The 27,908-nt window shown below is 35.4% G+C and overlaps 1 protein-coding gene across 1 annotated transcript in view; it reads left to right on the plus strand.

Moving 5' to 3' along the window:
* Positions 1 to 27,908, plus strand: part of LOC111502371 (Glutamate receptor IB) — a 112,134-nt gene that overhangs the window by 28,946 nt on the left and 55,280 nt on the right. Inside the window, exons 5-10 of the mRNA XM_023156445.2 lie at positions 2,105 to 2,213; positions 3,914 to 4,176; positions 12,934 to 13,155; positions 13,277 to 13,397; positions 18,283 to 18,377; positions 26,832 to 27,103. Of these exons, the coding sequence (XP_023012213.1) occupies positions 2,105 to 2,213; positions 3,914 to 4,176; positions 12,934 to 13,155; positions 13,277 to 13,397; positions 18,283 to 18,377; positions 26,832 to 27,103 (1,082 nt within the window). The remainder of the gene's footprint in view (positions 1 to 2,104; positions 2,214 to 3,913; positions 4,177 to 12,933; positions 13,156 to 13,276; positions 13,398 to 18,282; positions 18,378 to 26,831; positions 27,104 to 27,908) is intronic.

Below are 27,908 nucleotides of genomic sequence, written 5' to 3' on the forward strand. Positions count from 1 at the left end.
AAAGACTTCCAACGACTGCGTGGAAGAAACAGGATATCATTGACTGGCTGCGGAATAAGTCCCTGCCTTACGAAGATGGAATGGTTAAAGCAGAACTTTCAAAAATTGCCCGGCAACACAAATCTAAGTTCAAGAAATACGTAGTTGACAAAATGGCGGAAAGACGAAACATCACAGTTCTTAGACTTCCACCCTACCACTGCGAATTAAATCCAATTGAACTCATTTGGGCACAAATGAAAAGCTATGTGGCTAGAAAAAATACGTCATATAAAATACAAGCTGTACGTGAATTGTTATATGAGTCTTTACAACATATTACAGAACAAAATTGGCGAGATGCTGTAAGACATGCAATAGAAGAAGAACAAAAAATGTGGGATCTTGACAATATAATTGATGCGACTGTAGAGACACAACCGCTAATTATTAACCTGCAAGACGACTCGGATTCCGAAGATGATCCTGTTTATTTTGAATTTGAATAGTTTTGTAAGTAATCGTAGTTTATATCATTTAAAAATAGGTATTAATTAAATAAATGTATCTTTTACAAATTGCAAGTAACTTATTATTTTTGAATAGAATAAAGAAATTTTTTAAAAATAAAAATACAGTTTACAGTACCTACAGTTTAAGAATATTAATATATTTATTTATTTAAAGTAACTAATGTTCAAATCATATACTCTACGACACTGGTCACTTATTTCCACTCAAAATACCTACATAATCGGATTAAAAGTTTTATAGCTGTATTGTATTTCTTCAGATACAAGGTGGGTTAGTCGAAAACATCTTAAACTGCCAGTTTTAGTTTGGTTTTTATTATTATATCATATTAGCTGTCCTCTCTGTATTTCAGTTCTCTAATGAGGGTCAAACTTGCAGTGAGCTATCAACAAATTATGAACGGACTATAACTTGTCTGTTCTATTCAATATTTCTGTTTATGAAAAAGCTAAGAAATTATACAAATAATTATCTTAAACTTTTAGATGCTTAATCTGTCACCGTCTTTAAAATTGATAGAAATGAAATTAATTTTGCAGATTTGTCCCAGTTCGTTTCATTTTCAAACGTCCTCGATATATTTCTTGACACCTATCTGAGGAAGAACTTGAGAAAAATCTCTGACGATTCATTAGTTCTGAAGATGGAGGTATATTTTAGCTTTCAAAATATTGAAGTATCTATCTGTATAATTTCTTTTTTTTTGACACTCAAAATTTGTGAATTGAGAAGTTTGCCCTTTCTACAGCTGTAGGTATAAAGTTTCACATTAAAATTCTCATATTGTATAGGGTGAAAAAACCCAAGTCCATAAATAATTCATATAATAATAATAATATTTCTTCAGCACAACAGCATGTAAAATGAAACAAATGAGTTTTGCATTCATTTACACATAATGGCTGACCTAAAAGGCAAAGTTCAGTAGTCCATTACGTGAAACCTAGTGAGATCCTGCTCTACCACTTAACCTTCTACCCTGTTATTATTAGATACTTGGATAACATGTATCCAGTGAGGTGCCTGATTACTAACTCAATCTACAAGATTCTCCTAGTTTACATTTATTCAGAAGACCTAACACAAAAGTAACTAAGTGTCAATATATTCGTTCGTTTGTTGCATGGGAATTTGATTAGTAAATGTGTTGAATTGCCTTTAAAAAATTGAAACTACATAGTGCAGATAGCATACAAGAATGGACCTGAAATTACATATTCTCAGTTCAAATTATCATCAAGATGATTGGTTTTTATCTTGATTTTTCACTTGATAGAAATTCTGCTGAGGGAATATAGTTAGTCAGGAAATTACACGTTTTGCATATCGTTATTAAATTCGACCTAATGCCAATTCGATGATTTACTGAAATTTATATTACATTGAACTTTCTATTCGTGTCGCTACTCGATCTTTATTTTCCCCAAAGTTGGCGTGATGAAAATCTATGAATGAAAAGTAACGGAAAACAGCATTCATATTTGTTCAAACGATACAACAGAGTATTCATACATTTCAAATATATTTGCTGATGAATATCAAGAATTTCTTATGAATTACCAATTTCAAAAATGTCTCATTCGTTTTACAGGTGATGGATGAGAGATGGGAAAGTGAAATAGTTGAATATGGAGCAATGAACATCACAGGATTTCGAATAGTGGACAACTCAAAACCAATAGTCAAGGATTTTCTTGAAGGTAAACTCGGCATAGATCATTCATTCATTGCAAAAATAATTGAAAAATATTCTATCAAATCAATATTACTACCAAAAATATAAGCAGTTTCCGATAAAAAAAAGATAATGGAATGTAAATCAATGACAAGATTTCGAAAGGCCTAATTTCAGAACATTCGTTTAATTGGCATTTCTACATCCACTTTACTGCAGAAACTGGAATTTTTCATTTCAGTTGAGTCGACTGCTGATGTCATGAGACAGTATAGAGTTATTCTAGAAATAAAAGATAAAAATAATTCAAGTAGGTAGATCCAAAATGAGTTGCCACTCCACGGCAGCTTGCAAGAGATTTTTGCGGTTCAACGCTGTTCAAACTCGACCAAATAAACCAATCTTCCCAACGGCAACCATTACTCTACTAGGTTGATGATCTTTGAGGTCAGCTACCAAGAATAAGACTCTGCCAAACGCTGTAAATCTGTGAGGTGGGGCCGATACAGTTTTGTACTCCGTTACCAGAGCCTGAATTTTCCTGTCAAAAATAGTCCGACCTATGGTTGACACACCAAAGTACATTTTCTTCATTCTTAGGTAGTTGAGCGATACAAATTACTTTTGAAAGTAGGTCTTTTGTGACGCATTCCATGGGGGTGCCCTCTCATGGCTCCAAGGTACTTACAACATCCGCCATCTAGGAGATGCTCCTCCAAATCTCCCAGAAGGTTCTGTGGCTGGAGTTTGTAGCTGCTGAATTGTACTTGTGGATAATATTTTGTAATATCCTATATGACAGCATATTGAAGAGGTTTCAGTTGAATGGTCGATGTTGAGGTTGTCGAATATTCAAGATGCGAAAGATTTTCACCTCGATGACCATAGCAACCTTCCCAAATGAAGACATATGTGACAACACACCAGATTCAGTCTTGCAGGTCTTTATAGCAACTAGTTTGCATATATTAGCGTTTACTGACCTGTTCAGAGGAAGTTTGTTTCTTCTCCTGGCACTGGTTTCGTTTTGGCTGCTCGAGAATACGGTGCAAGGCAGATTCATGGGATATTCTGCTTTCGAAAAGACGATGAGTTGCTTGATTGCTTGCTTGCTACACCATCTAGCCTCCTATGCTCGTCAACAGTATTGAGTAGAAGCGCTTGCTTTCGACCCGATGTTACAGGGAGGACATTTGAGGTGATACAGTCAACGTTAATCTCCTCTGTAGACTTGGAGTTGAATTACTTTTTATATTTCCAAGTATCTAGAAAATAAAAGTCGATCACAGCAGAACCCCGTATTGATGTGACAAAGTTATCTACCACGAAAGATGACCCGGTGTTTCGGAAGTTCCGTTTATGTGACTGAGTGGAATCAGAGTCATAGACCTTAGGATGAGGCCGTCACTGAGAATGATTCTTACCTTTTTGCGAATACCCCATCCGGTAGAGGTGTAACTAAAAAAAAGTAGTTCAACCTCACACGTCACACATTATTTGAACTGATAATGATTGAATGAAATTATATTGCACGAGTTGAGAGCGTCTTCTGTATACTTGGCAATTCAATTCAATTCATTTCAAAAATTTCAGTTTCAAATATCATCATGAAAACTGAACTTTTAACTGAACCAAATTGTGACAGGTGAAGTCCCCTAAAAAAGCGTTAATTTTTTCACTAGTAGTAATTTAAAAAATATGATAAACAATAAGGTTATATTCTAGGATGGAAACGTTTGGATCCGACCGCATTACCAGGAGCTGCAAGAGATAGCATTTCTGCTCAAGCGGCGTTAATGTACGATGCAGTGTTAGTTCTCGTTGAAGCCTTTATCAAAGTGATGAGAAAAAAGCCAGATATTTTTCGAAGCAATGTGAGGCGAGGTTTGAACTACAATAGTACCACGAAAGCACTTGATTGTAACGTCAATGGAGGATGGGTCACACCTTGGGAGCACGGAGATAAAATATCGAGGATTTTGAGAAAGGTCAGTTTGAGACAACACTGAAGGTAACTATTCTTGGAGGAGTATCTCAAACCATTCATACGTATGTTGAACTCTGTGTTCATGATGAAGACGACGCAAGTATGAGAAAATCGGAAACTGTTAGAGATCTATACAGGTGCACAAAAGTCCAGAATAAAACACGTCAGTTGATTTCACGTTGTACGCATTTTTTGGCAATAAAATGAAATATTTTTTTTCAAACCCTTAGCTGCAACCCTCCCCAACTTTTTTTCTCAAATGCAAACTTATGTCGTGTATGGGCTCATTGAAGAGCCCGTAAAAAAAGGAATCTGACCATAGCCTTTTTTTTTACTAATGCGGTTACCACGAAATGAAAAAAAAACTCTTTAGAAACCAAAAAAGTCAGAAATACCTACTTGGTGCTATCTACGGGTGAATTAACGTTGCAAAAAACAAATAAGTGGTGATGATGTACATTGCTCAACAATTGCTAAGGATCACCAGTACCTACTCTCTAAAAGTTTACAAATTTTAAGAACAGACCAACCGGGCCAGGCACCACAACAAATTTTATTGATTTATGTGTAAAACTGAAAACGTAATGTAGCGTCAACATCTTGTGGATTCAATTTTTTCACCAAAAACTCACACATAAAATTAGTTCCATCCCAAGAAATTGTTGACCAGTGTACCTCAAAAAGTCAAAAAGGTTGTTGCATTTTTTGTACCAAATGAATGCCCTGATAAGAACTATTGTCATGACTCAGTTTTAAAAATGTGGCATTTCTGGGTGAAATTGAAAATATGTATGAATATTTTATTAATTGGGTACCTTCAAAGTGTTCTTTTTTAATTTGCTAAACAAAAATGTCAGAGAGGCAGCGTATCGAAGTCTTGATATTGTTGGGATGTAGGGATAGAATGCGGAGTCAAAGTGAGGTGTGTACTTTATTTAATGCAAAATATACGGAAAATCACATTTCCCAGGCTACTGTGAGTAAAAACTTACACAAATTTGAAGAACATGGTACAGTGAAGGACTTGCCCAGAAGTGGCCGGCCACATGTTTTAGACGAAGATCAAAAATTGTACATTGCCGTATCTCTGCAGGAAGATCCACATTTGTCAACGGTTTCATTAGCCCAAAATAATCCTGCGTATAGACGTACGATTGGGAGGTTTTTGAAAACAGAAAAATACCACCCATATAAGGTATGTCTTGTCCAAGAGCTCTTGGAAGATGACTATGACAGGCGTTTGCAATTTTGTGGTGAAATAATGAGGCGATGTGACGAGAATAATGGGTTTCCACTCAACATACTCTTTTCGGATGAAGCTACTTTTTATTTACATGGAGTTAACAGGTAGTTAACAGGCACAACTATCGATTCCCACACTGGATATGCGAAGCTCGTACGCAGCGTCCTCAGAAAGTGAATGTATGGGCAGGCATCATCAGCAACAGAATATTAGGGCCATACTTTTTTGAGGGAAACCTTACAGCTGCACGCTACTTAGACTTTTTACGCTTTGAATTAGTCCCTGCTTTAGCTGTTATATTTCCTAATGAAGCAGATCCAGATATCCACACTGAAACACTTTGGTTCCAACAGGACGGCGCTCCCCCACATTTTGGTATCAATGTCAGAGAATATCTCGATGACATATTTGCAGGACGCTGGATTGGACGACGTGGTACAATTGAATGGCCGTCAAGATCCCCAGACTTAACGCTATTTGATTATTTTTATTGGCGATATATGAAAAACAAGGTTTATCAAAATAGGCCGGATAATATTGAAGATTTGAAATTCAGAATTTGAGTGGAATCACATAACATACCGGCCAAGGCCATTCGGAATTCCGTAGACGGGTTTTACCATCGCCTAGGAGCCTGCCAAGTAGAGAGTGGAGGTCAATTTCAGCATCTCTTACGTTAATTCACACGTAGATAGCACTAAGTTAGGTATTTATAACTTTTCAAAAGAGTTTTTCCTCATTTCGTTGTAACCACAAAAAATAATAAAGGGTATGGTCAGAATCCATTTTTCACAATTGGTAACTACAATTGAGACTACCTCCCTCTTATATACCTGAGTTAACCTCTTCAATTATGATTACCTGAAGCATATTGCCCCAGTTCTACATCAATAATAATACTTTTCCAGTTTTTAACGAAAACAAGTTCAATAATAGTGATCTATTTAAATCAAATTGGTCATTCATTAGAATGTTTGAATTATCAAGTTTGTTCATTTCCATTACTGTCAAATAATTTAGTTCCAAACCTTTATTTTCTTTATGTGTTTTTGTGTCAAATTTCGAACTCTCCGTTAAAGATATGATTTTCTCCTAAAAGATGATTTGAATATGTTGTAGTTGTTTTTTTATTTACATATCTCATATGATGTTCCTGGAATCGATTCCTGAATAGTTTGCCAGTTTGACCAGTATATACCTTACGACACGTTCCACACTTCAATTCATATACTCCTGATTTATTGAATTTGGATGTTTTGTCTTCATTATTTTTAACTAACTAAAAATACATTCAACATGGAAACGTCCAAATTCGAATAATCAGGAGTATATAAATTGAAGTGTGGAACGTGTCCTAAGGTATATATTGGTCAAACTGGCAGAACATTTAGGGATCGAGTCCAGAAACGTCATATGAGCTATGTAAATAAGAACAAGTTCAACATATTCAAATAATCTTTTAGAAGAAATTTCACGCATAGAAAATGAATTTTTGTTACCGAATTATTTGAAAGCAATGAAAAGTAGAAGGTCTAGTTTATAAAATCACTAATAGAAAAAAAAAATTAACAATTTATCTTTAAAGAGAATGACAATTTCCAACATTCAAACGAAAGCAAATATATAACAGAAAGAATGTATGCGATGGAAATGGTCGACACTAGTTGAAAATCCATAAAAATAAGTATTCAACAGTTTGATGTAACACGCTCGAATAAGGTAATTTAAAGCGAAACTCGCGATTTCAATAAATATGTTTTTTTTTTTGTTAATAACAGTTTTTCTCCAATTATGATATTTCTAGTTTGTTTATGAAATTGATAAAACTGCTCGTTATTCAAGAACAGCTGATTTGATTTCCAATTTACGGATAAATAATTGAAATATCTAATATCAGAAAGAAGATATATTTATGTTCTTTCTTTCCTAACGAAGAGTACTGAAAATTGTGCCTTTTTATGTATATTTTGTCGGATCTTGACCCCTAGTTCCTTTAGAAATTTGACGGAGGCCTATTAACGTTAGCACTTTATATTTCCTGTGCATTTCTGTTCAGTCCTAAGAGTCTAAATCGTTATACATTAAATGGAAATTGAGCTTGACCCCATAAACTAATGCGACAAGTCATAAACGTCAAACTCGTATCGAAAGTCCGTAACAATAAATCTTTTTTACGATAGTTTTTGTCACAAAAATGAACGCCCAAACTATGAGTCGCAGTTCTTTGCTAATTAATTGCTCATTTTCCCGAATGATTTTTGCCCAACACTGCGTGACGCTTAATTGTTTGTTCCCACGAATTTGTGGAGTTCAAGATAAGCGTTTGATGGTATTATTTCCAATTTGTATTGTTCTTTTAACCTGAACACGAAATGGAATTTATTAGGCAACTAGCCGCATAATTGCGCATCCGGCGAATGGGAAGAGAATACTTGAGATGAAGATTCTTGTTTTTGATGTATTCAACGTTTATGATTCTTCTCGAGAGAAGTTAATTCGCTTGGAATAATAAAAGTAATCCATAAAGAGAATGTGCCAATTAGACCTATCGTAAATGCTGGCCAAATACTTGACAACCCTATTGCAGCCATTTATAGGAACTACAGAGTCATTTATTGACTCTGTAACGATTAACGGGAAAACATATTTTTAACAGATTTAATAGATTGAGAGCTCGGTATACTTCATCAAAAAGAGTAGAGATATGGAGTTAGGTCCTGGAGACATACTAGTGAGCTCCGACGTGGTCATTTTATACACGATGGTTCCGATCAAGGACACGATACGGATAATCAGCGACGTATATAACCACAGATATAACCGCCCTCTTCGCCCCTTGTCAACCTATTTCCAGTGAGATGAACGAACAAACGGACCTTAGAGAAAGCTGTACACACCTCAGCAACTTCATAAAACGCAGATCAGACCTTCTTTGGAGTAGTGTTCTCATGTATGGAGCTCTGTCCCCAAGCAAACCCTGAAGTTACTAGATTCCATCCAGAAAAGAGTCATCTGCCTGATCGGAGACGCGAACATCACGTGTAACCTTGATAGCATGGAACATCGAAGAAAGGTTGGAGATTTGTCTCTCTTCTATAGATACTTTCACGGAAAGTGTTCAAGGGACTTGACACATTTGATTCCACCAAAAGCGGTACATATCAGAAATACGCGATGAATTGTAATTGCCCATCGTTTTGAGGGTCAACTCAGTACACCTCGAACTCCTTCATCTGGAGAACTGCGTTTATGTGAGAACGTTTTTCTAAATGAATTTGATCTCCAGCGATTCAAATCCAATGTGTTTTGTATGGAACACCGTATTACTTTTTATTGTCACAAATATTCATTCCTCAATTTATTCAACTAACAATTTATTTGTTAGAATTTAATTTTTGAACACATAAAAAACGATTGTTCGCAAAATTTGTTATTTCAAATGAGACTTGATTTAAAATGTTACATGAATAAAATTGTTATATGAATAATAAAAAAGACTAATGAAATAACTTGAAACTTTTATTGGCTCCGAAGAAAAATATTGTTTCACAGTATTGAAAATGGAACGCCAATTTACTATATATTATGCTGAAAAATAATCTGTATACATATAGTTGAACTCCTCAATGAACAAACATTTTTATTCAACAGTCAATGGAATGTATTATTCGAGTAAATTCAACAAACGTTTCAATTCCGCATATAATTTTGACCTTTCAATAAAATGTTAGTTATTTATATGACTGTTGAATTATAATGAAACTTTAAATTCACTTTCTAAAAGTAAGTTTGGGAATTAAATTTCAATGAGTATATTTGAATGAATGTCAAAGTTTTCACATGAAACATTGTTGGTAATAAAAATAGACTTTCGTTCGTCTGAAAATATAGCAAATTAACTTTCCATACTTAATATTTTTCTATGAATAATAAAGATTGTTATATGTCAATTTTATTGGAAATATTGAATATTTCCAACATTCACTTTAATGCATTCAATTTAAAATTTGGTTACAACTTTTGTGCAAAACATTATCAAGCAAGTATCATTTCATTTTATCAATCTTTCCAAAAAGCTAATTTCTGCCAAAGAATTAGATTCCGAAAATCTAGGTTACTACTTAAAAAAATTGGCGTCGTGTCGCGACGCCCTAATGGATTAAGCCTATTGCTGGATCTCTTCGTAAATAAGAGGACCATTTCACATCAAAATCATCTGCCTTCACAAAATCTGGATATTCCCCTTCATTTTTCAGATATTTGCCTGCGGAGTTTTATATGGGACACCCTGTATATATGCTTGTCAGTCTAGAAGGTCGTCAGTTGATTCACAGCATCACCGTGCATATTTTAGATCAAAATAATTATCTTGTCGATTTTGAAAGTGACGAAGAGATTTTCATAGTTTTGAGACTGAAGAAAATCGAATAACTTTCAATAACGGGTTTTCGTTATAATAGACAGAATCATCGAGAACCACATATCCAAAACGATTACACAACTAAAAAGGAAATCTCGACTAGAAAATGTATGCTACACACCAGGTTCTGTCTGTGAAAGATCTTAAATTCTCGGAATCGATTGGATTGAAAGTGAGGAAATAATTGTGCTCGAAACAAACAATGAAAACTTGAATATATTTGATGAACCAGTGCTCGATCATTCCCTCATAAATTTACATGAGCACACATATAAATCATATGGATCACCACTGTTTAGGAATTCAGATGAAATTCGAATTGTTATTAATAATCAAGATATTATACTTGATATTGCTGAAAGTTTCATTTACATAAAGGGAAAATTCACCCCTAAGGTAGCACACAACCAATGTCTGAAAGAAAGTATTCCATACATTTTCAGATATGCACCAGACATATCGTTCTAGGTCACAAATATGCACCAGACATATTTTTCAAGGTCACCCTAATCACATCATTTGTCACTAATTAGCCATTAATGACGTCATAGTGGTGGGGGGAGGCTTAGAACCGGATTAAATCTTTATATTGTTGGCTGCGCTATGTTGATGACATGTTTGTGGTATGACAAGATGGTGAAGATACAGGAAACGATTTTCTTTCATATCTTAACTCTCTCAACCCAAAAGTCCTATACGTAATGGAATGAGATACCTAAGGGACTCGATCCTTCTTAGATCTTCCTGCGAACAGACGTGAAGTTGGTAAATTGAGGGGTTCATCATGGCTTGTCAGGATGGTGTATCCAACACCTTAGTCTACTGCAGTCGCATGATGGGTATAGAGGTTCCTGACACAAGGTGCAGGGCCTGGCCTGCCGCGAGGCGCCCGAGACCCTAATGCACTTGCTATCAGCGTGTCCAGTATATGCGGTCTCGGTCTATATCCATCGACATAACGCGGCTCTAAGAGTGCTATATTACCATCTACGGCACTCTTACGGTATTGACGAGACACCAGTGTTGCCCTACGCTCCGGGGGATATTGAATCCGTTGTGGGGAATGGAATTTATTGGAACTATTCGTTTTCCACTCTCAAACTTATACAAGCTAATAAGCCTGATGTAGTCCTTCTCGACCACCAGAACAAAACGATATTTGTCGTGGAGTTTTCAGCTCCTGGCGAGACAAATATCATCAGAAAAAAGGACTAAAAACGGATAAAATATCGAGATTTTCTCTTTGAACTCCGCAGACTCTATCCAGATCACTGTGTCAAGATGGTTGTTCTGATTATTGGAGTCCTTGGTGGAATGATGCCCTCTCTACTCTCGAATCTTAAAATCATACCGGCTTGCCGCACTAAGGCAGAAATCTTAGCCGCACAGATGCAGAAGGCTGCCATTCTTGGCTCACTGCGCTTGCTCAGGGCACATGACTCTCGGACCCAATGATCACTTACCCCACGGTGTGGGGAGTGGTCATTGGTTGATGATGCTGGCGCGCCCTTCCGAATGTATCGGGGCTTCGGGGCATAGGTCCTGACCAACGCACACTACGGTGAAAAAAAATAATAAAAATAATAATAATATCGTTTATTATGCATAAAAAATATATTTATACATGAAAAGAAAAGGGTTAGCCAGAGGCTATCTTCCACCCCTTCAAAAAATTATACAGTGAGTGTAAGAAAATAGTTATAAAAATACTTATTTACTATCATAACAATGATAGAGAAGAGAAAAAATAATAGATCATACAATTGCTGATAACTCTTAATATTCTCAACATTTTTTTGATCAATTTAACAATTTCATTCACTACCATACATTAAATTTCAATTTTTTTAAATTAGCACTGAGCAGTAAGCATCTGTGATTTTATTTCTTTTTGATGAATATTATGGTATTATGACTAAAATAGTGTAAAATTTCATTCAGATAAGAAGGGGCTATATAAGAAGAACATCCTTGAAATTTCGAAGTACGGTGCCTAGGTATATTGAATGAGTTAATTCTCAACTTGACCATATGTATGTCAGAATGCCTGCTTAATAAACTATATAAATAACTAGGTGTTTCATTTTGAAGCAATATTTTTATCAAATATTGGACTCTGTACCTCACATTCAGCTCCTTCATTTTTAACAAAAATGGGGTGACATGTTCACCATATGGTATACAGTATACAAATCGCATACGTTGTAACTTCTGCTTGGTATATTGCGGCAAAAAATTGTAATACACCGAACAACAATAATCGATATGGGGGTAAATAAGAGTTTCAACTAATATGAGTTTCAATTCTTCTGATAACTGATACTTGAATTTGTATAGCGATTTGAGTTTGAAGAATAATACTTTGAAAATGTTTGTCTCATGTTCATGGAAAGACAAAGGGCATCTATGGTTACGTCGAAATTTTTAGCACTGTCTACCCAGTCAATGTCTGCGTTATCGAAAATGAGCCTAACCTAAAGTTTCTTTGAGACCCTATGCATAAGGCCAAAGTTCCATTTGGATCCATTATTTCAGTCCACGAGTCTCCGAGTAGAGGAATGTTTTGAGCAAATCTGTGTTTATATTGACCACGCAACTTTCTGTATCGGTGTATAACATTTCTTATTTTGAATAAATGTCCAGCCATGTAAGCTATTCTAATTTTCATTATTCCAATATGTTGTCTTCATAATAATTTTTCCTCTAGAATAAGGCCAAGAAATTTAGCACTAGGAAAGTATTTGATATTTTCATTATGGAATTTAACTGTATTTCTTTAATCAATCGACGTAGACCTTTTCTATATTGATATGCTATTTCACATTCATATACAAGGAATATACAGAAATATAAAAGCTGCCAGAAGCAAAATTTGTCATACATTCATGGTCTGAAATCCATTTGTGAGGGCGTTGGATTCATTTAAAGAAATAGCAGTTTCGATTGTTTCGACGCTTTACAATTTGAGTTGAGTAAATGTAGGATTTTGAACCACCAGGTATCATTGATTCATCGCGAATATTGATTACATTTTCGAGGCTAGGTGTTATTTGAAGATTTATACAATATGCTACTAATGTTTATCTGAATTTCAGGTGGAGCTTGAAGGATTAACAGGCGAAATCCGCTTCAGTGAGGAGGGACGTAGGGAAAATTACACACTGCATGTTGTGGAAATGACAGTCAACAGCGCTATGGTGAAAGTTGCAGAATGGAGCGATGTAACTGGATTCAATCCAATCGCAGCTAAATATACGAGATTGAAAGCAAATGCACATATTGAGAAAAACAAAACTTACATTGTCACAACTATAGTGGTGAGTATTCGCTATTCACATTCAACAACACATTCACATAGCAACCAGACATCTTTTGAGATATATTTCAGAATTATCTCTCTCAAAGAATATGATTTGTTGGATACTGTTATTTTTTTAGGAAGAACCTTACATTATGATGCGAATTCCCGAGTCTGGAGAAATTCTGTCTGGAAATAATCGCTTCGAGGGTTACTGCAAAGATCTTGCAAATCTCATAGCCAAAAAACTCGGAATCAACTGTGAGTATGATTTTAGAAAAGATCAAATTCACCCTAAGAGTAAGATACAGAAGAATCCAAAAAAATGTCCAAAATCATTTGAAATGTGAAAATCAAAATATATATGAATACACTGCTGACGTTTCGGCCAATCACTGTGGTGGGCATTATCGAAGGCCATAAGGTAACGGTTGAAGTACTCTACGTATTCTCAACGTAGAAACTTTATTGCTAGAATGTGTCTCCAATTTTATATTATCTTCCTGCAAATACTGCAAAAAAAGTGTCACCAATAAAGTTATGTGTATTAAGTGGAATGAAGTTTCCACCCAAGTTGTTTTAAACAGTCTTCTCAAGGAAAAAATGTAATTTGCCAGCATACAACAACTACTGACAACGAGAACCAAACCTGTAAATCAAGTAAGGAGTATAGTCTTGAAAGAGAAAATGATCTTCTCAATCGTATTATCGAAGAACTGGAAAGTAGGAACTCCATTGTACATGAAAATTGCAATTTATCAAAAGATAAAAACAAATCGATTGTAGTAGCCCAAAAAATATGAACGAAGTAATTGTGGGACATCTGGCAGGCCAAAAAAGTAATGCCAGCTCCACCACAAAAACTTTGTCTGATATCAACTATTTACAAACAGAAGAAAGAGGAATAAAAACTGATTCAGCTGATATTATCTCCACATTTAAAAAAAAAGGGAATTCCATAGGAAACTCCCAACGGATTAAAGAAAATGACGTGTCAAGGACATTACTGGAAGTGACTGCGAGAAATAAATTGAATGATATTATCCATCTGGCGGATAATTCACGACAAACAACGTCCACTTCGATTGAATCGACTACATCTAGGGACAATACATGAAAAACCATCACTCCCCGTTAACGAAAACCTGCCAAAGTGATTGTTGGTAACAATAATGCCAATTCTGGAAATGCTGAAGCAGTAAAAGGAGTGCCTGAATTTGTAGATCTCCATATCTATAGAGCGGCTCCCGATACCACCAAGGAAAGTATGGAATCCCTACTCAAACCGAATTTTCCTGAAGTTAGTTGCGAACCTCTGAAATCACGGCATCCTCAGCTATATGCCTCATTATATGAGAAGAGATATGAAGATGGTTGAATTGGGGCGAAGTTGCGCATTTACCTCATTAACAATATGCCGTTGGGAAAGTTCTGAAACTCCGAGTATAATAATTATAATAATAATAATAATAACACAAGGTGCAGGGCCTGCCGCGAGGCGCCCTAGAACTTAATGCACTTGCTAACAGCACGTCCAGCATATACAATCTCGGCCTATATCCATCGACATAACGCGGCTCTGAGAGGGCTATATTACCATCTACGGCACTCTTACGGTATTTATGAGCAACCAGTGTTGCCCTACGCTCCAGGGGATATTGAGTCCGTTGTGGGGAACGGGATGTGCCGAATTTTTTAGAACTATTCGTTCCCACTCTCAGGCTCATACAAGCTAATAAGCCTGATGTAGTCCTTCTTGATCACCAGAGCAAAACGATATTTGTAGTGGAGTTTTCAGCTCCTGGCGAGACAAATATCGTCAGAAAAGAGGAATAAAAACGAATAAAATATCGAGATTTTCTATTCGAACTCCGCAGACTCTATACAGATCACTGTGTCAAGATGGTTGTTCTGATTATTGGAGTCCTTGGTGGAATGATGCCCTCTCTACTCTCGAATCTTAAAATCATGCCGGCTTGCCGCACTAAGACAGAAATCTTAGCCGCACGAATGTAGAAGGCTGTCATTCTTGGCTCACTGCGCTTGCTCAGGGCAATGATCCCTTACCCCACGGTGTGGGGAGAGGTCATTGGTTGATAATGCTGGCGCGCCCTCCCGAATGTATCAGGGCTTCGGGGGATAGGGCCTGACCAGCGCACACTACGGTGAAAAAAAATAATAATAAAATTTATCTGCCAAATATTTTTCGAATTATTACATCGATTATTGAAAAGCATAAAGGTATCCTAAGTACATTTATACATAGTCAACAAATAAAAACGATTGCCACTTAGCTTCACATGGAACCTGTCTGTGGAAACAACATGTTTTTCTTTGTTTCGTCTCATGAAAATCATGATTTTTCCAACTCATCAGTTTATCAGTTTACAGCCTGTTATTTCGTGAATAATTAATTTTTAAATTCTCTAAATAGCTTATAAGAGGAAATCAAAACTTATCAAGCATAAAAGAAACTAAAAAAATAAGAAATTAATCAATTTGCTGTGTCTACAATGTTTTTGACAAATTGTCTAGTTTGTTCAAGAATCCATTTTTATATGCGTTTTTTCATCAGACCAATATCATTAAGTGTTTCAAGTGTTTCAAGTGTTGTACCAGACAAGTATCAAATTAGCTTACTGAAAGTTTATGGTCAGAAGGAATATCAAAATATTGAGGACCTTCAACACAGCATTGTTAGAGAGTTCGGAAGATTGAGGAGGAGGAAAATTAATCGTGCAGTGAATAATATTCGAAGAAGGGCACAGTTGTGTTATCAAAAACAAGGCCAGCATTTTGAGCATTTACTGTGATTTACTTTTGTCTTTACATTATAGTTAATTATTGTTATTTGTTCAAAGTTCTATTTTTATTGAAAAGGACACAATATTTAATTTACCTCATACACACCTCATTTATCAAATTTTGATTGTTGATTCTTTCCTCGTATTTTTTTCTCGGCTTTTCAAATGAACATCGGTCAGATTTTGATCCAATAACTTGAACATAGTTCGATGTCGTTGTCGTCTTTCGGGATAAAAGATTTGAATACATTTCGGATGTCCTAACACTGTTTCTATCATATTTGTAATAAATTTGTATCATCTCTTTTTTCTTCATTCGTGACAGCCGTTTGTCGCCAAAAATACAATTACAAAATGTCATTGACTATAACAAATTGGAAGTCAAATTTAGAAGCACCAAAGTCAAAGCCTATTATGATAAGAATACAATGTTTCCAATATCTCCAATTTTTCAACAAAAAATTATAACTTATGATACATTATTGAGAAGGTAAAATCTGGTTCTATTCAAAACAGAAAGAATCCAATATAGTGCCCATAAGAAAAAATGGAGTTGATGATGGTGGCTGGAAGACGAAACGTGACAAATCTGAAAAGAATTTTTTGAATCCTTCGAAAAATAATGTCAGAAAGAAATAGAAACCATATCTCCGGAAATACTCCGAATTTCAGAACCTTCTCAACGGCATATGGTTGGTCGGGTACTTGCGCAACTTTGCCCGAGTTCAACCATCTTCGAATCTCTCATGGTTTCCGAGATCCCAATGGTGAGGATCGAATTTGAAACATCCTGTATAAAGGCAATGAAAATTCAAAAACACAGGGATGATTTCAATAGAAAAAAAGAGGCGATGAACATTGATAAAACCTGGCTACCTGTCCTTAATTGAACACAAACAATGTCAGATGATTCAATTGAGAGAATCCAAGTTGTCTCCTCCAATAAAAATGATACAAAACCGAAGTCAAACCAGTATTATAGTTCCTGGGTTAGGAATAATGGGAACAACAACTTGAACAACTCGACCACTTCAACCGTTACCTCACTTATCGCTTTTGATAATGTCTACCGCAGTAATAGACGAAACGTCTGGCGTGAAATCCTGCAGACCACAGTCAAACAACCAGAAGAATAGTTTTGACACCCAGGGCCGTAGCGAAAAGAAAAACCAGGGAGGGGAGAGAATCCAAATTTTCCCAAGCCCACCAGCAAAATTTCCCAACTTTCGAAAAAATGAAAGCCGAGGGATCAGTTACTACTATAATATATTAATTTCCTTACTTAGCTATTCAAATATTGGCTGAATGCTTATGCCCGTTTGGGTATGCACAAACAAAAATAAATTTTGGTTATTATAAAAATAATAAGGGTTGTTATTCTAATTTGGACCAAGGTCCTTGATCTTCCACTATTTCCACCATGTATAGGAATATCCAATACAAATGAAAGGAAGCAACACTCAAATGATATTATGCTTATTGTTTTCTACTATTTTTGTTTCTATCTTCACTGCCGGAAATTTCTCAACTTTTCCAAGTCGAAAAAACAGCGAAAAGCTGGAAATTTTGTAAAATTGTCACTTTAAAATTTATGGATTGTTCAGGACTGTTCTCTTCCTTGGGAGAAATTAAACTTTTTTGAAGTTTTCAAACAACTCAGAATTCCTCCTGTTTTTTTTTCCCTTTTCTTACTTCCTCTCCCTTTCTTTTCTCTCATTTTCATTTTTTCAATTTTCATTCATTTTTTACTATTATTTTTTTCTATCTTCACTGCCCAAAATTTACCAACTTTTTCCCGAGTCGAAAAAGCAGGGGAGGCTCCCCCCCATCCCCTCCATGGCGACGGCCCTGTTGACACCCCATCCATGATAATAATGGTACAATTTTCACACTATGAGTTTCATTCAAGACGCGTTTCACTACACAGTGGTTTCATCAGTGGAATTGATAGGTATTCCACAGAATCTTCTACATAATGCTGGGTAGCTACAAAACTTTATAAGATAAATAATTGATTCTGTCAAAACAGGTAGATTTTGGAAAAAATAATTATTATTTGCGTTTCTTGACTTCCAGAGATTCTAGCAGACTTACTTTTTTCTCTTTATTTTCCTTGAGTTATATGTCGTAGTCCATATCGAAATCGTGGTGACTTTCCATAGTTGATGGGGGGTTTGATGAAATGGCTTAAGTGAAAGTAATGAAATCTACTCATATACTATTTTACTATTTTCGTTCCTTGGACCATGTTACGAGTGGGTTCGATAACGGACAACTGATTAACTTGACATAAAGTATATTCATGATTCAGACTGAATAATTGGAAATAATTTCTGTTGTAGATGAATTGCGGATAGTAAAAGATGGTCATTATGGATCAGAAAATCATGACGTTAAAGGTGGTTGGGACGGAATGGTTGGAGAACTAGTAAGACAGGTAATATTAAAAAAAAAGTTATTTTCTATGAAGGAAATCAGAATGTTTCTATAGATTTTTCTGGAAATTATAATCTTTCACGATATGGGAAAATAAAAAAATAAAAAATGTAATGGAGAACCTCATACAAAAGACACCCCAATGAATTTCTACGAAAGTTCAATTCATTTTTCACTGAAGAAATGCACTATTGATGAATAATTTGTCATATATCATAACTTGGAGAAAAGAGACACATGTTTCACTGTTTCGCTGGCCAATTTCGTTTTTCAGATTGTGGTAGTCTCAGTAAAAGCCACAAAATTCACGTATTCTAAAAACCAATGTCAAGCAGTTTCTTGATTTCTGTAAGAACCTATTTTGAACTCAATCTCCAATGAACACTAAAATCATCATAATCAATGATAAGTAGAAATAAAATCTAAGACGAAAATTGAATCCAATATATATTTCACATGTGTCAGAACTGTAGTCACTATGATTATAGAAACAGTTACCAAATTGTTCACCAATTGTTTGGGAATTGAGCTGTTTTGAACTGGAAACAAGAAAGTAGTTCAGTTACTTTCTATAGACTTGGATCTATCATGTTGATGGAGTAGACCTGACTGTCCAAGAAATTAGGTGAATGCCATGAAATATTTTCGAAAACTTTGGAAATGACAACAATCTAAACTCTGCTCGTGAAACAGTTCTTGAAATGGAAGCAATTTCCTCCTGAACTGCTCGTACATATCAAATGTTGAACAACACGAAAGTCAGTGTGACGAAAGAATTCGAGAATTCAAGATATTTTGTTTCGTAGACCAGATGAGTTTGATGCCGCTCGACATCTCTTTGAGAACGACTATTCAGTGGGGAAAAATTGTTTAAAATTATTGAGATGAGTTTATGAAAATTTAGGAATCAGAGAAGTGAAATGGGATTCATGAACTGCGATAAAGCCCGTTATCCACCCTGTTGTATGATAATTAGAAATAGAAAACAGGAAATTATTGGGCACATAGCAGGTAGTCTGTATTGTACGCCTATAAATTTGGATTTGGGATCATTGAACCTGGCTATGAATCACATCATCTAAAGGTACAATCCGCCCACTGCCCACCGACTATATGTGAAAAGTTTTCTTTCCTCATACGAGAAATGTGGCAAATTTCAGTTGGTTACCTCGTTCACAGGCAGATGGTTCAATGACAAACCTGTTATTTATTCTCCGTCTCAGCCTAGTTCGGGAAATGATACTCTGGAAGAATTATATTTTCAATTATCGGAAATCATCGACTTTATGTTAATGACAGACACTACTTTGCACTGACGAGTGGCCAAACAATCCAAAACCGATCTGCAAGTATGTTCCAATAATCGAAAATCTATTGCGACAGTTGTATCGTCAACAACATATGCAAAAATAACTTTAGTGAAGAATCTTGCACTGACACCTGTCGGATATAATCCAACGCACTTCATGGTATTAGCCAGGGAGCCAGGAAAATAGTTGTTTTCTAATAGGTGTCAGTCCATTCACCTACAATGTAGGGAGTTGAGACTGGACTGAAAGAATTGTTTCTCTAAATGATTTGCCCCTAATTTGATAAATTTCTTGTGGTGATGATGTATCTATATAAATCGACCTATTTCAGATACGAAAATTCACTCTTCATTATATCCTAGTGATGCTCAGTTAGTTATCGAAACGTCGTCGACAGACGGTGTATGGAAAGAAGTATTTCCTTTAGAAACATATCATGCCAATAGTTTTGGTTTCTGAAGATATTTCTTATGAAAATGAAGCTCGGATAAATATGTCAGGTCTGATTTTTTTAAAATAATTGCTAAGAGGAACAATACTATCACTTGGGCAAGATTTGTAATCCAAAATCTAAAAAATTATCACAACTATGTCCAAGTTGATAAAATTCAATTGCCACAACGTAAATTTATCTTAATTGACATGAAGTGCATGTTCTTAATTTATCAGTCGAAGGCTATCAAAATGTGACGAAATATATGAATGTTGGTAATCAAATTTAATCACCGTTTTCAAGTTGATCTATAATTTATCAGTTGCGTGATGAACATAAATGGGCAAATAAAGTCCCCATTCTGCTCATTCATTTCACAGAGTTGACCTGTTCACACACGATTGTTTTTTGGGTTGATATCGAGATCTCTACTCATCAATCATTTCACAGGGATTGGCAATTCTCAGTTTCAGTCATAATAACATCGATATTAATAAATTGTTCATGAATATTTGAATTTCATTTCTACTTTTTAGCTGTTGAAAACTCTGTGAGTGGACGGATATAACTCTCAACTCATGAAACAATAATTGTCTATAAATGTAATTAAAAATTTTTCTGATGATAAAATAATGAAAATAAACAGTTTGAGCTGCGTAATAGTTGGGTTAAAGAGTTCTTAGGCTAACATAGAAAAAACATTTGTTTCGATAAAATTTCTTGTCCAAATTTCTTGCCCAATATAATTGTTCTTCGAGGGAGTTACAACGATTATAGCGGTCATAAAATTTTTGGATATCATTTTCATAGTACGATTTGTCTTGAGCCTCAAAATAGACCTCAGTTTCGACGATAACCTCTTCATTAGAGCTGAATTTCTTTTCAGCGAGCATTATTTCGAGGTTTGAAAGCAGAAAAAAGTCGTTGTGGGGCAAACCGCGGACACGTGTTTCTGATGAGGCCAATAGCCGGAAACACGTATATATATATATATATATATATATATATATATATATATATATATATATATATATATATATATATATATATATATATATATCCTGAGTACAAAATGAGAAAAAACCAAGAAAGTACTTGATAAAAATAGCTGCGTAGACGCAAGCGAAACAGAAATGGAACCACCTATTGGTGTGACATCCAAGTCAACTTGCCAAGTTTTTATGTCAGTGTTGGTGGTTTGACCAATCAACCGACAACTGCGGTAGCAGAAATTTGGAAAGCTAACCTGGAATGCCATCGGAAAACGAATCCACATGTTTCTAGATGTGATATGAAATCTAGAAAGGTTAATGCAGTCAAGTTGCTGGAAAATAATTCCATGAAAATCAAAAAAAGAATAGATAAGTACTCTTCGATCATTCCCATATTGATTTCAATTTGAGAGCCACCGGTATACAGCTGTTTTAGCCTATTGGGCATCGTCAGTACCGGGCAGGCGGTCCTCTATTGAAGACAAAATGAGAAAAAACCAAGAAAGTACTGACGATGCCCAATAGGCTGAAACAGCTGTATACCGGTGGCTCTTAAATTGAAATCAATATGGGAATGATCAAAGAGTACTTATCTATTCTTTTTTTGATTTTCATGGAATTATTTTCCAGCAGCTTGACTGCATTAACCTTTCTAACCTACGTTTCGCTTGCGTTTACGCACCTATTTTTATCAAGTACTTTCTTGGTTTTTTCTCATTTTGTCTTTTTAGTCAGGGAAGCTATAGATTACGCTGTAGACGACCTCTCCCGATATAGAAGGCCCCGACACTCTGTCGCATGAGGCCCCTATGTCCTCCGTTAATGGATGAATAATATCTTCATCCATCTCACCCCAGCCAGGTAGGGGTATACAGCGAAGGGCGGTATGGATGTCTCAGGACTTTCATGCCACCAATTAACACCAGTCATAACCCGTTTGTCTTTCTGACAAACACCAGTTGAAAGGGGAAGGGAGCCAGGCTTCAACCTGTAGGAACTCAAGATGGATTACGTCTCATTTTGTCTTCAATCGAGGACCGCCTGCCCGGTACTGACGATGCCCAATAGGCTGAAACAGCTGTATACTGGTGGCTCTTAAATTGAAATCAATATGGGAATGATCAAAGAGTACTTGTCTATTCTTTTTTTGATTTTCATGGAATTATTTTCCACCAGCTTGACTGCTGATATATATCAAAAAGGGAAAATTTGTGGACAGAACTCTCAAAAAATGGAGGCAAGCCGCGGACACGTGTTTCTGGCTATTGGCCTCATCAACGCGGTGCAGCCAATTGCAAAGATTTACAACAACTGGTTACCAAAAATGAAAAACTTCACATATGCACGGTGTCACCAACAGGAGCTAACCGCATATTTGTGGTTTCAATTAGAAGACCCAGCATTCCCAGGCATCATCTAACATCACCACGTAGGCAGCTATAGCTACCTGCGTGATTTCTGGGTCCAGGAATGCAAGGTCTTCTAATTGAAACCACAAATTTGCGGTTAGCGCCTGTTGGTGACACCGTACATATATGAAGTTTTTCATTTTTGGTAACCAGTTATTGTCCATCTTTGCAATTGGCTGCACCGCGCTGATGAGGCCATTATCCAGAAACACGTGTCCGCGGTTTGCCTCCATTTGTTGAGTGTTCTGTCCACAAATTTTCCCTTTTTGATTTATATCATACCCACTCAATGAACTACATCTCACGAGTTGACCTCAACAAATTTGATGGATTTACTATGGATCTTCATTAAGTAACGGTCAAATCAATCAGCAAAGGAATAGACAGCAATTCCGCAAATGTGCAGTCATCAATGACCAATGACCATAATATAAATAATAGACCACTGAATTGAATATAAAACATATGACTCAATTCATCTATGTATATGGTGGGTGAAAGATAGTTTTTTTCATGACCGATATTTCAGATTGATGTTTGTTCACTGGTTCATGATATTTTTCATTTAATTTTCCATTTCAACTGTTACCACGTAGAAACTTTCTTGGCTCAATTTATTGTTTCACATGCATGTTTATGTGATGACCAGGCTCAAGAAAGTGGCAAACCATAGAAACGTGTTTCGGGATTTTGGACCATCATCAGTATGGTGCAGCCAAGTGTAAAGTTGGGAAACACTTGGTTACTAAAAGAAAGAAATACAAATGCATGGAGCCACCAGCAGGAGCCAGTCGCACATTTGTGGTTTCAGTTAATAGATCTTGAGTTTACAAGAAAACAATCGAAATAACCATGGAGACAACTATAGCTACCTTCGTGACATCCAGACCCAAGAAATAATAGAAATATGAAGGTTACTTAGTGTCTTGATACAGATACGGAAGTCAATAATCGGACATAGCACTCAAGAAAGTGGCAAACCATAGATTCGTGTTTTGGACTTTTGGTTCATCATCAATTTGGTGCTGCCAACTGTAAGGATGGGCAACACTAGGTTATCAAAAGAAACAAATACAAATGCACGGAGCAACCAGCAGGAGCCAGCCGTACATTTGTGGTTTCAGTTGATAGATTTTGTGTTCACAAAAAAACTATATTTCTTTTTCTAAAATGAACATTATCAGTATCATTATTATTATTTTCATTATTATTATATAACATCTGGATCATCAATTCTTTTGACTTCTGTCAAAGTCGAAGTTATTTACAATTTCGATTGTTTTCAATAATTTTTTTCAATTTGTACTGCACAAGTTACTAAGTTAACTCTTCAGGTGTTTATATCACGCAGTAACTTTTTGGGATGATCTTGTCAGTGTGCCCCTTATTACACTTCAACAGATTTTCTATTGATTTGGCTTTTTTCATTTTTCAGATTGTAGAAGTATTAGGTCTTCCACAAAAATGGCTATCAAAGAATGATATAATTGTAAATGAATACTTTTTAGACAGTAGAATAGGCATAAAGTTTATAAATCTGGCAACATAAACTGAATTGAAAATCAGAATTACCAGTTTCTTTTGGGGAACGATGTATCGTTTATACATATACGTCAATGTGAAGTTCGACTTAAAAACACTCAAGTTTTTTTTTAAATACTACAACGTGAGCAATATATGTTCTCAGTAGAGGATTTGTGGTCGTCCTGTGAAAGCATACTGTGAAAGCAAAAGTCTTTCAAATATTTTTCATCGATTTGAGTGATGTATTGGATGAATGTTTAGTTAACTTCACATTTTTTCGTGTTTGATAGGCTCAGTGATATTTTCAAGGTTCGTATTGGTATTTGTATTTGATAGAATACTAATCGGTCAACTGATCAGAATATGGTGGGTCTAGAAAGAATAATAATGATGCTAATTATAATGATGATGATGTATCTTCTTCTTTATTAGAATACATATACGTGTTACATTATTGAAAAAGCAAGGTGGTATATGTATAATTATAACAACAATAATGTTTATTTCATTAGATTGAATACTAATTGAATTGTTTTTGTCATACACTGAAGCTCATAGAGCTTGTGTATGACAAAAACACTGAAACAATAAACTAAGTTAAGGCGTTTTGTGTGTGATGTCAGTTGAAATGGAAAAATAAATAAAACTATCATGAACATGAACCAGTGAACAAACAACATTACAAACCAAACGATCGGCCATAACAGTTATCAATCATACACCATTTGTTTTATATTTTTCATTCAATGTTCTGTTCTTAATATGGTCCTTGATGACTGCACATTTGTAGAGTTGCTGTCTATTCTATAAGGTAAGTCTTCGTTAATAAAGATTGCAACAGTACAGAATATAGACAGATGTGAATTGAAACATATGAATAAAACTTCAAATATTCGTGAAAAGCTGGTGTAGATCATGAATTGTGAAATTATTTCCATTTATACTTGTAAATATTTATATTCTCACTTGTGAGAACATGTGCTTTTTCTTTCTGAATCAATACTTCATTTGTTTCGTTCCAATATTTTATGTATCTCACTTATTGTTATTGGTTAGGCATAATTTCAGTTTTTTTCCAAATCTGTTATCACTTGTAATAGACTTTATTTCAAATGGAACTTCTGTGAAGGCAATAGTGCATAAGTAATGGTATAATGAACCATCAATAAAATCATACTAATTCACCTACATTCTTTTCTAATAATAAATAATTGAAAAAAATGATGATTATGAAAATCATATCAATGATCATGTGAATTAAATGTTAATGTTTGTTAATAGGTGAGCTTATAATTCAAGAAACTATTTCACCTCAACCGTATTCGGATCAAATAGGTATTTTTCATCCTAGAGGTTTGAAAAGAAGCGGAACATTTATCAATTTCTGGCAGGGCATCAAATGTGATCACTGCAACATATAAAAAAAAAAACATTTCTTACTCATGCCAATGGTATATGGGAAAACAGTGTACAACTCTCTGAATTGGAATATGTTGAATAGGTAAATAATATTCATAGATTTTATTTATTAAGCTTGATATATAGATTCCAAATCTGGATTCAGGTTTCAACAATTTGGATTCATTGAAGAATTCACTGTATGACTTAATGAAGTGGGAGAATCACAGAGTTTGTGTTTCAATTGATAATTGAATATTTCTTCATACATTAGAAGCATTATATGGAGCAGAGACTGATTTATCATTACTCGAAATTCAAAAGGCAATACTTTACATGAAATCAGTTTTTTTCAAGGACAGAACACAAGCACTACAGAGAAATCCTCAAGATGCTCTGAGAGCAGTGCCTGTGCGAAAGCAGCGATTCACGTTGGATTTGAACGTGAATCGTTGGAAATTGAATTCATTTGGGAAAACGTTCTCAGGAAGTTGATTCCACATACACGCAGTTCTCCAAATGAAAGAGTTTTGAGGAGTGAAGTTCGAGGTGTACTGAGTTGAACCTCAAAACGATGAGCAGCCACAGTCCGTCGCGTATTTCTGATATGTACCGCTCTTGGTGGAATCAAATGTGCCAAGTCACTTGAAAACTTTCCGTGAAAGTATCTGTAAAAGAGAAACAAATCTCCAACCTTTCTTCCAGACTATGAAGGTTGGGACTGATGTTCGCGTCTCCATTCAGGTGGATGGCTCTTTTCTGGATGGAATCCAGCAGCTTCAGAGTATGTTTTGGGGGTGGGCTATGCAATTCCAGCGACATGATTGTGCCAAATCATATTGGTGTCTATTCCAACCCCCAACAAACTTATCAAAGCGGAGAGCGGCATTGCCTGTTCTGACATCATTATACTCGGTTCGGAGACATTTATCTTTTCGGAGAAAACCGATGCCTGGGTTTTCATGGCATTGAATTGAACTTCGTTACTTTCACTGTTTTCATATTAAGTTACGGGCATTTCAGTTTCGGTTTAAGTCATTCAGAAGACATGAGCTTCAGAAAGTTTGGAAAAAAATCAAGATCGGAATTTATTACGTCACAAGAAGAGGATAAAACGGTTTATCAATTTTTGAATCATTAGCATATTGATGTATTTAACAGAACTCAAGAAATTTCGAAAAATCAACTGTTCATATTGTAAATAGAAGTGGACCTCAGATACTACCCTGAGGGACTCCATATGATACAATTCGGTTAACGTTTCGTCTATGATTGTTTGCTGACTACGATTTTTCAGTCAGTTTCTCACCAATTTCACCACTCATTCTCCTATTCGAACATACTCAAGTTTATTATCTAACTAATAATGATCATTCCATTCACTTTCAGGAAGCTGATATGGCCATCGCTCCTATGACCATCACGTCGGAAAGAGAAAGAGTTATCGACTTCAGCAAGCCGTTTATGTCGCTTGGGATTTCGATCATGATAAAAAAACCCATGAAGCAGAAGCCAGGAGTATTCAGTTTTCTCAATCCTCTTTCAAAAGAGATCTGGGTTAGCGTTCTTTTTGCTTACGTTGGTGTTAGTATCGTCCTTTTCGTCGTATCCAGATTCTCACCATATGAGTGGAGACTGATTCACTATACTGGAGATCACAGGTATGTGAACAAATTCTAATGGAACCGCAATTGTTCTTTTTCTCTTTCTTTCCTTCTCTAATGCGATCATTGTTTTGAACTGAATGAAAACAGACATGATTCAACAAATGCATTTGTGTAATTTTTGGAATCATAACTACTGGGCTACTGTTGTGGGCTTTGAAAAACTCTGCACTGCATTGCCATTTTCGTTTTCACAAACTTTTTCAATTTCACAAACATCTTTCATTCACTTTGGATTTCTACTTGTTATCCTGCTGTGTATGTGAAAATCTTCAGACCAATTGATAATTAAATCAACAACTCAGAGAAAGAGGTGATTTGTTACAATTATTTTTCCTATAGATGGAGAAGAACAGAAATCAGGCATTCTTTCTGTTGGTGAGATACACAACGTTGAAAATTATTTTCAATTGTTTAAACATCTTCAGAAACATACGTTCATACAGGGAATAAAAAAGTAACATATACCTCTTCAGTATGGCGAAAACTAAAACGTTATGGCTTATCAGGTGATAATTTCAGAAAGTTCAAATAAATAACTCACTTAAAATTCATCAACAGATATACGATATTCTTCAATCTTGAATTCTCTGATGAGATTGATATTGTTGATGAAATTGGACAGATCGTCATGAATTGCTTTTCATTTGTATAGTTTTCCAGTGATTCAATTGTCTGATCATGGCTATCAAAATAGGAAATATACGATGTATTTATATATTTATTTTTATTCTTGGTTGAATGGATGAGAATACTCATTTCTGTTTTGAACCGAGAATATGTATTTGATAGGTTCACAGGT

This window comes from Leptinotarsa decemlineata, unplaced genomic scaffold (assembly GCF_025532065.1).
Source record: "Leptinotarsa decemlineata unplaced genomic scaffold, Ldec_3_MD MMD2_tig00001719_RagTag_RagTag, whole genome shotgun sequence".
NCBI classification, from domain to species: Eukaryota; Metazoa; Arthropoda; class Insecta; order Coleoptera; family Chrysomelidae; genus Leptinotarsa; species Leptinotarsa decemlineata.